The 12,264-nt window shown below is 37.7% G+C and overlaps 1 protein-coding gene across 1 annotated transcript; it reads right to left on the reverse strand.

Annotated features, from left to right (window-relative positions):
• Nucleotides 1–1,009: 1,009 nt before the first annotated feature.
• On the reverse strand, nt 1,010–8,254 carry LOC117303273 (mechanosensory protein 2-like). Its single transcript, XM_033787432.1, has 7 exons — nt 8,133–8,254; nt 5,153–5,235; nt 4,360–4,460; nt 3,567–3,722; nt 2,683–2,942; nt 1,783–1,861; nt 1,010–1,316 (listed from the first exon to the last, which is right to left on the reverse strand). The coding sequence occupies exons 2-7, from the start codon at nt 5,205–5,207 to the stop codon at nt 1,128–1,130; spliced, it is 840 nt and encodes a 279-aa protein (XP_033643323.1). The 5' UTR covers nt 5,208–5,235; nt 8,133–8,254; the 3' UTR covers nt 1,010–1,127.
• Between the last annotated feature and the right edge of the window lie 4,010 nt (nt 8,255–12,264).

Genomic DNA, 12,264 nt, shown 5'->3' on the forward strand with positions numbered 1-12,264 from the left:
AATTTTTTTTTACAGCTTTGTTTCTTTATGCATGTGTTGGGATACACCAAGTGAGAATGGTCTTTGCCAATTACCAAACACGCCCAGTGCCTTTAATGAACTTGTGGCTTGATTACATGATGATATACCAAGCCTGTGACAATTTCATAGAGCTGCTTAAGCTCAAAAACTCTTGGAATATATACCACCTTTGAACTACACTTCTTCCAATAATAAATCTATCACCACAACGTCAATTTAACAATTCTAATTCATTTCTCCATTCATTTTGCTATGCAAAGTGTCGACAGATCTTTCTAATTTCTTTACAGAACCGTAACCAAATTGCATAGTAAATTTCCATTATAGGTAATTTGTGTGACCTATTTTTGACCACCTTTGTCTAAAAAGTTTCTCAGGGATATTAAAATGGGAGAAAGTTAAGATGGAGGTTTCTTTTGGAGAAGTTACTAAATAAAGTGACATGCGAGTGCCAAGAATATTTGTGTGGATATTTGATTCCTCTAATGAACAAAAATGTTAATGTTTTACTGTATATATTCAAGAAAAAAACAGGTATATATATAGAGTGCATCTGACCTTATGATGAACCACTTCTAAATCTGTTTAAAATATCAGCCTCAACCTCATTATACTTCTAAACCTCAATCTCCCCCCCCCCCTTTTTTACCCCAACCTTCTGAACGATCCCCTTATTGCCCAAGAACCCTTTTAGCCTTTTAAAATCTGAATCATACGACCCTATTCCTCAAGATACCCTCAAACCCCAAACCTCAAAAATACCCTGTTATCTCCAACCCCAAACCCTTACCCTGTAGTACATCTCATCCATCTGCCAAACCCCCTTTATTGCCTCACCCCTCTTAGCCTTTTTGAACCCAACCCTAACCCTCTCAAGCTACTCAATCCCAAACCTCAAAATACCCTCACATCCCTAAACCCAACCCCCAAAAGTTACCCTATACACCTTTATTGCCCCACCCCCACCAGAACCCGTCTAGCCTTTTTGAATCTTAATCTTAACCCTCTCAAGCTACCCTCATCCAAAACCTCAAAATACCCTCCTACCCAAAACCTCAAAATACCCTACGATCCTATCCCACAACCCAAAATCTTACCCTCAAACCTCACTTCTCAATCCATGATGACAAGAGGTCGATAGGCAGAGGGAAGATGATGGTGGAGTTCTTCTCAGCAGAGATGGTCTGTAAAGTCTGAAGGTATCTGAGTTGGAGGGCATTAGGTGCCTCGGCGATGATGTCGGCAGCCTCCTTGAGAGCTCGAGATGCATTCTGCTCACCCTGTGCGGCTATCACCTACATAGAAACACAAAACCATCAATACATTAATATTATGACCTGAGACAACTTTTGTTTTTGTTCTATTATTTGTTTTAATGAGTCAACACCCAACTCGGAATCGGCTCGCTTAACTCGTCTGTGCTGTCGACCAAATCAACTGACACCAGGGGCCCGAGATTATCCAAGAACAAATTGTTGTTGTTGAGTGATTTTGTTTGGTTCCAATATAAACTGCCTTGGGTTGGCGTATTTGGCATCTTTCCTCGCCCTCCACCCCTGGAACCACGCTTTGGATCCCATCAGGGGGGGGGGGATGTGGATTAGGTTTTTCAGTCCCCACCTGATTGCGTGGGTTTTCCCAGCATTGAATATTTCTCTAGGAATATCCTCACATCTAAAATGTCCTCCTCGTTTGCTTTTCTAAAAGTTCTATAGCTTCTTTCTTAAACAGATAAAAATAAATGAGAAAGAGAAGACTGACCTTAGCACGTGCTTCTCTTGATGCTTCAGCTTCTGCTGCCATGGCTCTCTGCAGTTGAAGGGGCAACCTTACATCCTTACTGAATTATAAAAATCATTATAATGTATCATTAACAATAAGGTAGAATGTGACTTTGGTACACGCAGTGTTTGAACTGATACATTTGTACTGAAAATGTTTCCATCTCTGAAAAAAAAGCTAGTGGGTTCCATAGAGATCCATTAGGCTCCGCCCTCAGCGCACGTGTGGGCAAGAACATGTGAGCCTCTCAGCGCACGTGTGGGCAAGAACATGTGAGCCTCTCCAATGCCATTCTGCACAACACTTCCATGTGCGCCCTGCATATGGGCACGCATGTCAGACTAGTCTTGGTTCAAGACTCTCCTGGATTTGTCACAAGAGGGCGCGCTATCACCCCAACGCGCTATCAACCACGAACCGCTATCACCCGAGAACCGCTATCACAGGAGAGTCTTGGTACATTCGTTCAATCTAATTTGCATAATTTATGTACACGTCACAGCTTTGTTGCTAGCGCGTGTGCGCAGGTTTTATAAAGGGGTGGGCTCTGCGGGAAACCGACGCATGCGCATTATGTTTCCCCCCGATTTTGGGGGGAGATTGAACGAATGTACCAAAACTCTCCTGTGATAGCGGTTCTCGGGTGATAGCGGTTCGTGGTTGATAGCGCGTTGGGGTGATAGCGCGCCCTCTTTTGACAAATCCAGGAGTGTCTTGAACCAAGACTAATGTCAGACTTGTGTTGGACTTTTGGTTTCGCAATGGGTTGTGATGGGTCAATACGCAATGGGGCGGAGCTTAATGGATCGGTCTATTACCAAAGGTATACAAATCCCAAAGGTCTAAAAAGATCAGGCCTGAAAAAGATGTCACACTTACATTTCAACTCTCTCCACTTTTACACCCCATGGATCCGTAGCTTCATCTAACACCGATTGCATATGACTACTGATGGACTCACGAGAGCTCAGTACCTCCGCTAAGGTCTTCGTACCCAAGACATTCCGCAGAGTTGTTGCTGCCAAGAGCTCTGTCGAGCGCTTAAAGTTCTCCACGTTAACGACGGACATAGTGGGGTTCTGAACGCGGAAGTACACCACAGCGTCTACAGTGACTGTCACACTGTCCTTGGATAGGATCTATGAACAAGAAAGGAACAGTTATTTTAGAGTTTTATAGACTTTGGCAACAAATCTGCCAAATAAGAGGCTACTATAAATGTTGCAACACTTTAAAACAACATACCAAGAAACTCTGAGGCAGACCTGGAGAAGAGAGTGGCTGCTGGATATGATTTCACCATGAATACCCTTGAACTTAAATGTTAATAATTAGGGGAGATGAAGGTTAAATAAGAATAACATTTGTTTTTACCCTTACAACGATGTGTACTTTCCCAAGTTCTGTGACAAAAATTCACAGGCAAGTCACTCATGTTGAATTTGAGTACCCGATGCAAAATTAAAACCTAATAAATCATTGTTGTACCCGCTGCTAACACATAGGATTTAAACTGCCTCTAGCCAATCAGGCTAGCTCGGAGTTCCAGTGTACTAGTAAATACACCTGCTCCAGCAACGTAAAGGTCGTGGGTTCAAATCCCACCCTAGTGATTTGAATGTGGATTTTTTTCACAGGACTCAGGAAAGAATAAAGTATACAGTCTATTAAAATATACATCGATGTAAGGGTAAAGTAAGTATTATTATTCTTTTTCTCCAACGCAAAATTATCATCCATTAAATTAGAAGCAAGAACATTACCTCCTGTGGTGGAACATCAAAGGACAGTGTCCTCAAATCAATCACTCTGAATTCATCAATACATGGCAGGATAAAGAACAACCCTGGTCCTTTGGCACCACCAGGGAGAAGACGTCCTGCTCGGAAGATCACCGCTCTCTCGTATTCTTGTACTGTCTGAGATGGTGAGGAAAAAAAAAAAATTAGTAGAGAAAAATAAACCCAAAATTAATGACCAACATTCAGTAAAAATCTTCTTATACAACGCTGTATGTTGTAGTAGCACTTAGAGACTAACTTATTACATAACAACTGTGTAATAAGCTTTCGCAGCTACAACTACTTCATCAGACGCATCAGAAGTAGTTGTTGCTACACGAAAACTTAGGCCTACGCAGTTTTTATGTAGTTAGTTAGTCTGTAAGTGCTAATACAACATTCCGTGGTTTATCTCTATCAAACCAACAAGGCTATCTTTTATTATTAATTTATAAAAAGATAGCTAGAATGACGAGGCTCAAATTTGGAGTAAAGACCAGAATCTTTATGATAATTTATTTTGTTAACAACAAGCACTAAGAGGATTTATCTAATTAATATGCCTTGGTAAGTACCAAAAGAATTAAACGTTGTTTATTAGACTCAAAGTCAACATTTGAAGATAATTTTAAATAGTGAGGTAATAATACTCAATCGAAAAAATCAAGACCCCCAGGCCTTGTCTGGACCCAATTTCATAGAGCTGCTCTAAAGGCATAAAAAGTAACCAAACTAAAAAAAAAAATTAGTTCTCCGAGAGTGGGTAACAACTTACCCTAAAGACAAAGCAGAGTGATATTGGGAAAGTAATACAACACACGAAGAAGGAAAAACCAAATAGGATGTAGTAACATACACCCATATTCGGGTCATCACCTAAGAGAAAGAAGAGGGAAAAAATGTTATAAAAATATTACAGATTGTAAAGTAGAAAAAAATCCACACAGTTGATTTGAAAATGGATTTAACAGGACAAAGAGTTGTGGGGACACCTGACTAATTGTTGATAAATATTTACTTTCCACTACAACAAGCCACGATTGAGGCAATTGGTCACTGGTCTTGGCTTTGGTGCCCCTTTCAAAAGTTTGGAAGTGCCCTTTAGAAAACGAAAAATTACCTTGCCCTTTCAATGTTGACATTCCAGGGAAAGAAAACAATATTCAAGCTCTTTTACACTGAATTGAAAACAACTTTAATTAATTTGTTTTTCTATGTACTCATTCATTGTGATAATGTTACTTCAACAAAACTCACCTCAAACAATAAAACTAATCAATCTAACTCTTTTTTTTTTTGCCTATCATGATGTTTATATACTGTCTTAAAAAAAAAAATTATATCTTAAAAAATTATATTGTTTGTTTCAGTGTTTATTTTAAGTTAAAGGCCTTCGGGCCTCAGTTATTAGATAATTTTTCTTGTCCTTGTATCTTCTGTTCCTTTGTCATTTTAACCAGTTGCCTTGCACTGTTTTGTAATATTGTCATGTGAAGTATGCAAAATAAATATTAATAATAACAAAAATATTTAGACAAAGAATTTAAACACAATTAACTGCTGCTCACCCTTTTGTTCGGTTGGCTCCCCAGACAGACGGAGAGGTCGCTCACGCTCATTCATTGTGATAATGTTGCCTCAACAAAACTCACTTTTTAAACAAACAAAATTGAAAAAATCATCAATTTAACTGCTGTTCTTTTTTTCTAAGTTCAACACTAAGATGAACTAAGATGAACACATTAGATTTTTACACCATGTTTTTCTCTGCCTTGCTTAATTTCATAAAGCCTTTAAAGGCACTGAACACGTTTGGTAATTACTCAAAATAATTGTTAGCATAAAAACTTACTTAATATAACAAGCAATGGAGGGGTGTTGATAGCATTAAATATTGTAAGAAACGGCTCCCTCTGAAGAAACATAGTTTTTGAGAAAGAAGTAATGTTCCACTGAAATATTTGAACTTGATTTCGAGACTTCAGAATTATATTTTGAGATCCCGAAATCAAGCATCTGAAAGGACACAACTTTGTGTGACAAGGGTGTTTTTTTTCCCATTATTATCTTGCAACTTCGACGATCAGTATTGAGTTCAAATTTTCAAAGGTTTGTTATTTTGTGCAAATGAGATACACCAAGTGAGAAGACTGGATTTTGAAAATTACCAAAGGTGTCCAGTGCCTTCAAGCAACAAAAACCTTGCTAAGCATAGAAACAACTGGCTAACCAGAAACAAGTTACCAGCCAACACTTCTTAAAGTTTACATTGTTTGTTAAGCAGTATTTTCTATTAAACAGCGTCATGAAATTGGGCATTGAAAAGAAGATAAATTTATAAAAATTAATGACCAAGGCCAATCCATGCATCTCACTGATTTATTTATTATTAATGTTCGCCTTTAAAATGCAGTGTATTGAATTGTCATTTCAAATTGAAAACAAATTTCAAATTCAGTTGTTGTTGCTATAGTCACTAAACATAAAACTTGGCGTTTGTATAAAATGTATACAGTTCTAAATGCTTAGTTTGTTGAACAACACAATTCGTTACCTCACTGCTCTTATAATTTTGACTCTTATGAATGATATAATTATAAATATACTAATTTCCAAGTTTAAAGGGAGATAACACCATTGGTAATTATTAACCATAAAGGCTTACTTTGAAAAGAGCAGTGGAGAGCTGTTGATGTTATAAAACACCCTTTGGAGTATATAGTTTTATTATTTTGGAAAAGTTTCCGTATGGCGCCACCACTTTTTCATTCGAAATGAAATAATATAGTATCTAGTTTACCTCAATGAGATATCCCTTTTTGTAAAAATGAGTGAAAAAGTGGTGGCGCCATACGGAAAGTTATCCACTCATAATTCTATTTCTGTACAACAAGTGTGTTTTTGTTTTCTTTAATTATTTTCTTGCAACTTTTAAGAGCCTAAGGTTTGTTATGTTATGCATAAACCTTACTATTTTTTGTATTGCCAAAAAAGTCAAGTATACCCTACCTTTTTTATAATAAACAAAGGCATTTAGTATGGTGGCTTTAAAGGGACATCGCAAATATATATTGACGCCAATATTCGTGACTTTTACCCCAAGTTGCAAATATTGACGCCAATATTGACGCCAATATTCGCGACTTGGCCCAAAGTTGCAAATATTGATGCCAATATTGACGCCAATATTCACGACATGGGCTACACGTCGCAAATATTTACGCCAATATTGACGCCAATATTCACGACATGGGCCCTATGTCGCAAATATTGACGCCAATATTGACGCCAATATTTACGACATAGCCTCAAGTTGCAAATATTTTTGCCAATATTGACGCCAATATTCACGACATGACCTAAGTCGCGAATATTGACACCAATATTGACGCCAATATTCACGACTTGGCCCAAAGTCGCGAATATTGACGCCAATATTGGCGCCAATATTTACGACATTGCCTCCAAGTCGCAAATATTTACGCCAATATTCACGACATGGGCCCCAAGTCGCAAACCCGCTCAGGCGTGAATATTCATTGTTTTTTTAGCAACCTAGGTAGCTGGGTGGGCAAGAAAATAGTCTGGCGCACTGGTCCCGATCTCGCTCGCGCGCTCTGACTCCCCAAATTGCTTGACGCCTGAGTGGGTTTGCGACTTGGGCTATGTCGTGAATATTGGCGTCAATATTGGCGTAAATATTTGCGACGTGTAGCCCATGTCGTGAATTTTGGCGTTAATATTGGCGTCAATATTTGCGACATAGGGCCCATGTCGTGAATATTGCCGTCAATATTGGCGTCAATATTTGCGACATAGGGCCCATGTCGTGAATATTGGCGTCAATATTTGCGACATTTGACCCATGTTGTGAATTTTGGCGTTAATATTGGCGTCAATATTTGCGACATAGGGCCCATGTCGTGAATATTGCCGTCAATATTGGCGTCAATATTTGCGACATTTGACCCATGTTGTGAATATTGGCGTCAATATTGGCGTCAATATTTGCGACATAGGGCCCATGTCGTGAATATTGGCGTCAATATTGGCGTCAATATTTGCGACTTTGGGCCAAGTCGTGAATATTGGCGTGAATATTGGCGTCAATATTTGCAACTTTGGGCCAAGTCGTGAATATTGGCGTCAATATTGGCGTCAATATTTGCAACTTGGGGTAAAAGTCGCAAATATTGGCGTCAATATTGGCGTCAATATATATTTGCGATGCCCCTTTAAAGACACCATAATTTAGCCTTCTGCCATAATTCATATAAATGTAAATTCCCCATGTAAAGCAAATTAACAGTTTTGCCGTGACCATGAATACACAAATCTACCTTCACAATGCCGCACTCAATAAATCACAACACATATCCACTGCCCTTTAAATTGCACTGCACTGCGGCGCTGCAGTAAGCCCCAATAGACCTACCGCTACACAGCACCAATTTCTCATTAATTATGCATCAAAACACGAGTCGAAATTGTGTTAAATTTACCCTAGACAAAGTACCTCAGTTATTAATAATGAACTTGCAAACTCACCTAGAGATTAATTCTTGCTACATAATAGCTTAAACGCGCAACTTCTTTGAAGAAATATTGAGAATTTAGACAGATATTTTGTGATCTCATCTGTCTTGGACGGCAGCCATTTAACACTTTCTTCTCGCATCTTCTATCGCTTTCTTTACATCGCTGGTGCACACGCGCGCCTTGTGCAACGCATTTGTGGGTCATTAGAGGATTGGTTACCATCTTGACATTGGGAATCACGTCTTCATGACCATCAAGGGAGATAGATTGATTGATTGGATGGTGGGGGGGGGGGGGGGAGCTAAGGGGAGGTTGTACTGCTATTAGGGGGGGGGGGGGGGGGGTTAGGGGTGTTGTTGCTCCAGATGTATCAACACAACTAAGGGAATACAATGACAGAGGTGTACTATAGATGAATTGGGGGGGGGGGGGGAGGGTAAGCGGGAGATTGTACTTTGATTCGGGGGGGGGGGGGGGCTTGCTCCAGATGTGTCAGAATGTGTGCACTATACTCTATTTATGGATGAATGAAGCCTTCCATGTACATGTATGTACAGTGGCTTGCATACTTTTTTAGTTGCGATAACGTAACCCCCTCCTCCCGACGGCCGCCAGGAGGAGCTATCGCAACTAATACTTTTTATGCTGTGATGACTTGTGAATAAACCTTTTATCTATCATCAATCTATCTATCTATCTATCTATCTATCTATCTATCTATCTATAATATATATCTAAATGAAATGAAATGAATTCGTATATATCTACATACCCTCTATAATTACGTCGTACGGACGTGAAACCATTAAAGGGGCGTATCCTCTTGAAGTCACTGACAGAAGACCACGCCCATACATCTTCCTTCTCCCCCAGAGAGATAGCCTGGCTCGGTGGGGGTACCTCATTAGATAAATAACTTCAATGTGAAATCAGTGGGGAATGAGCAATAACAAAATGGATAGAACAACCTCTGACGTAAACTGAAATAAAAATGTCAAGGGTTAGGGACAGTTCAACACTTACAATCTACGCAACAAAGATTTACACTTGACATTCTTATCCAATGATTGGGTATTATGAACTCATATTTCGGTGGTCTACAAATTTGAAGAAACAAATCAGTTTTTTTTCTTTTTCTAATGAACATTGTTCCAAATGAAAACGTGTTTTGTAATTGGTAAAAATATGTGTAAAGTCTTAGAAATACCTATACAAAAAGCTTATTTCCTAAGTAGGCCTAATGCAAATTATTTTGTTCTGGAAAACAAAACAAAAAACAATCCAACAAATCGTTCGCACAAATTTATTTGAATGTATTTTCATTTTCATTTTTCTATTTTCTCCATAAATTATTTCCTCGATGTTTGGAAGGAATGCTCTTTATTTACTTCTCAACATAGAACCGTCTGTTTACTACAATAATTATTACCAACCAATCCAAATACGACAAGGAAACACAACAGAGAAAAACATGTGAGATTTCCTGCATTGATTTATATTATTTATTGTCCCCCTTCTTAAAACTTCTCTTTATCAATATTGCATACACTGACATCTACACTTCACTAAAAAATATATGGACAACAAAAAGTTGGCATCATTCCTAACATAAAAGAGCGACTTAAATGTTGTTTTTTGAAAGCTTTTCTTAGGTTTTTAGGACAAAGGGTAACATTAAAAAAAAAAAATTGCGCTTTATGTTTTGAAAAAAAAATGATATTGGTTGTTGCCTACCAAACGGACATGTGGTATAAACGCAAAATGTATTTAATTGCCAGACATTTCAACCCTAGCCGAGTCTTTCTCAAAGGCTAAAATGACAAGAAAACCTTTGAGAAAGATTCTGCTAGGGTAAAAATGGATTTCTCAAAGAATTAAGACTAGTCTTATCTCGAGTTAGAACGAGTTACTGGTCCTAACTTAGGACTAGCTTTAATATCTCCTAGTACTAAGTTAGGACTTTCCCTAACTCTTTGTGAAATCGACCCCAAAAGCTATTCATCCATTTCATGAAGAAAATAACTACATGTATCAACAAACATGGTGCTTTTTCTTAAAACTTATACCGGGAAAAAAAGTTTAAGAGTTTTTCTACATACAATCCCAGGTACATTTCTTGAATGTGATGAACAATTTTAAATGGCTTTGTAAATTGCTTTGTTTATGAAGTTAATATGGTCATAAGTTGTATAAGTAGTTTTCGACCTGGCACAACAATAAGCAAAAATATAAGGAACTGGGGGAGGACAGTTGTCTTAAATACAAACTTAGAATGTGAATGTAATATAAACCAGAGTACATTATACAACAAAAATTAAACATCATTAAACTGTTAAATATTTTTGTCAAAACACAGAATTATTTACCGAGCAGAATTTGTAGTTCCTTTTTCACAAATAATCTTGAAAATATATTCAGTTGGGTTAATATGTTTTATTAGTCTTTTTGATAAACCATAGAAAAAATATTATGTGGTCCTTACCTAACTACGAAATTAAGACATTTCTTGATTTTCATTACTTAGTAGGAAAATCAGAAGTACTGATTTACTTAACCTAGATTGTAGTCCCAAATAAGTTCCCTTGGCAACAATCACCGATCTTGTTTTCACTAGGAAAAAGTACTTCTGCCCCAAATAACTTTACCAGAGTTGTTCTCTTTATTTCTACTTTATTTGTGAGTCCAGCCACTACAAAAAGAAACACTTCCAAGATTGACAAACTTAGGGCCAATTTCATAAAGCCGTTAAGCAGTAAATTCTGCTTAGCAATATCATTTGTTAAGCAAGAAATGAATGTGGTACCAGTCGCCAATGGTAAATGTAAGGTATTTTGGTTGGTAACCATTTTTTGCTGAGCAAGAGTTTTCTGTGCTTAGATGGTAACCTACTTTTGCTAAGCAAGAGTTTTCTGTGCTTAGTAACTTTATGAAATTGGGCTCAGATTGTATGTTGTACTGTAAGTGTGACCAATAATTCTACACTAAAAAAGGGATCGGTGGACTTAAAATTGAAATATATAATAAATTACAAAATTCACCAAGAATAACTTTACACTTCACAAAAATACATGAGGCTCTTATTATATATACAGGCATCCACAGGGATTAAAAACTAAAAGCATTCTAGAGGAGTTAAATTATTCACTAAGATCCGTACACTTTGGTATTGAAGAAATAGTGGACAGCAATGGGGGACCTTTTGGACGCTTAGTGGCAGCAGACTTTACCAGGTGAATCCATTGTTCTTGGTAATGTGCGCATGCTCAAAACTGCACAATCAATTGCTTAGCAAATTTCTTTGGCTGGCAAACTATTTTTGCTGAGCAAAGACTTTTGGTGCTTACAGGCTTTGTGAAATCGGGCTCAGGTAAGTCTACTCACTCTGCCATCCAGTGTCAAAAGTCTCCAATTGCAGCATTTTATTCTGACTTCTCGCTTTGTAACTGGGTTTGATCAAACGCCATTCGCTACAAGGTGAGAAAACCATGGAAAATTTCTTATTCTCCCCACTTCAAGATCCAGATTTAAGCTGTTTTTGTTTGTTTCTCTTCCAATAGACAGGTTCAGAAATCACAATAAAGCCCTAACAATCACTTGGGTGAACATAAGAGTTGCTACTTACTACACCATCAACTTGTTTTAGAACCACCACAAATCAAAACAATATTTCTTTGGTTACCCTAATAAACCAAACATATACATGTACTACAAAAACAAGTGCTTTCAGTTTTTTTGAATAAATATTCTAATCATCTCCGACGAGTGATCTCACAAAAAATTAATAATGCAATAAATGGTTGAACATACGATATATTGCCAAGGCCGTTGTACAAAATGACTTTATGTAAAGTAAGCAAGCAAGGTAATTAAGACAGGCCATTTGTTGTTCGAAAACAATGCAAGCATTTACAAGTGTATCCATTCATCTATTTATCAACAGAATTGGTAATGAGATTAAAGTCAGTGGACACTATTGGTAATTACTCAAAATAATTATTAGCATAAAACCTTTCTTGGTGTCGAGTAATGGTATAAAACATTGTGAGAAACGGCTCCCGCTGAAGTGCCATAGTTTTTGAGAAAGAAGTAATTTTCCAGGAATTTGATTTCGAGAGCTCAGATTTGGAACTTGAGGTCTCGA

Source organism: Asterias rubens, chromosome 19, assembly GCF_902459465.1.
Source record: "Asterias rubens chromosome 19, eAstRub1.3, whole genome shotgun sequence".
NCBI lineage: Eukaryota > Metazoa > Echinodermata > Asteroidea > Forcipulatida > Asteriidae > Asterias > Asterias rubens.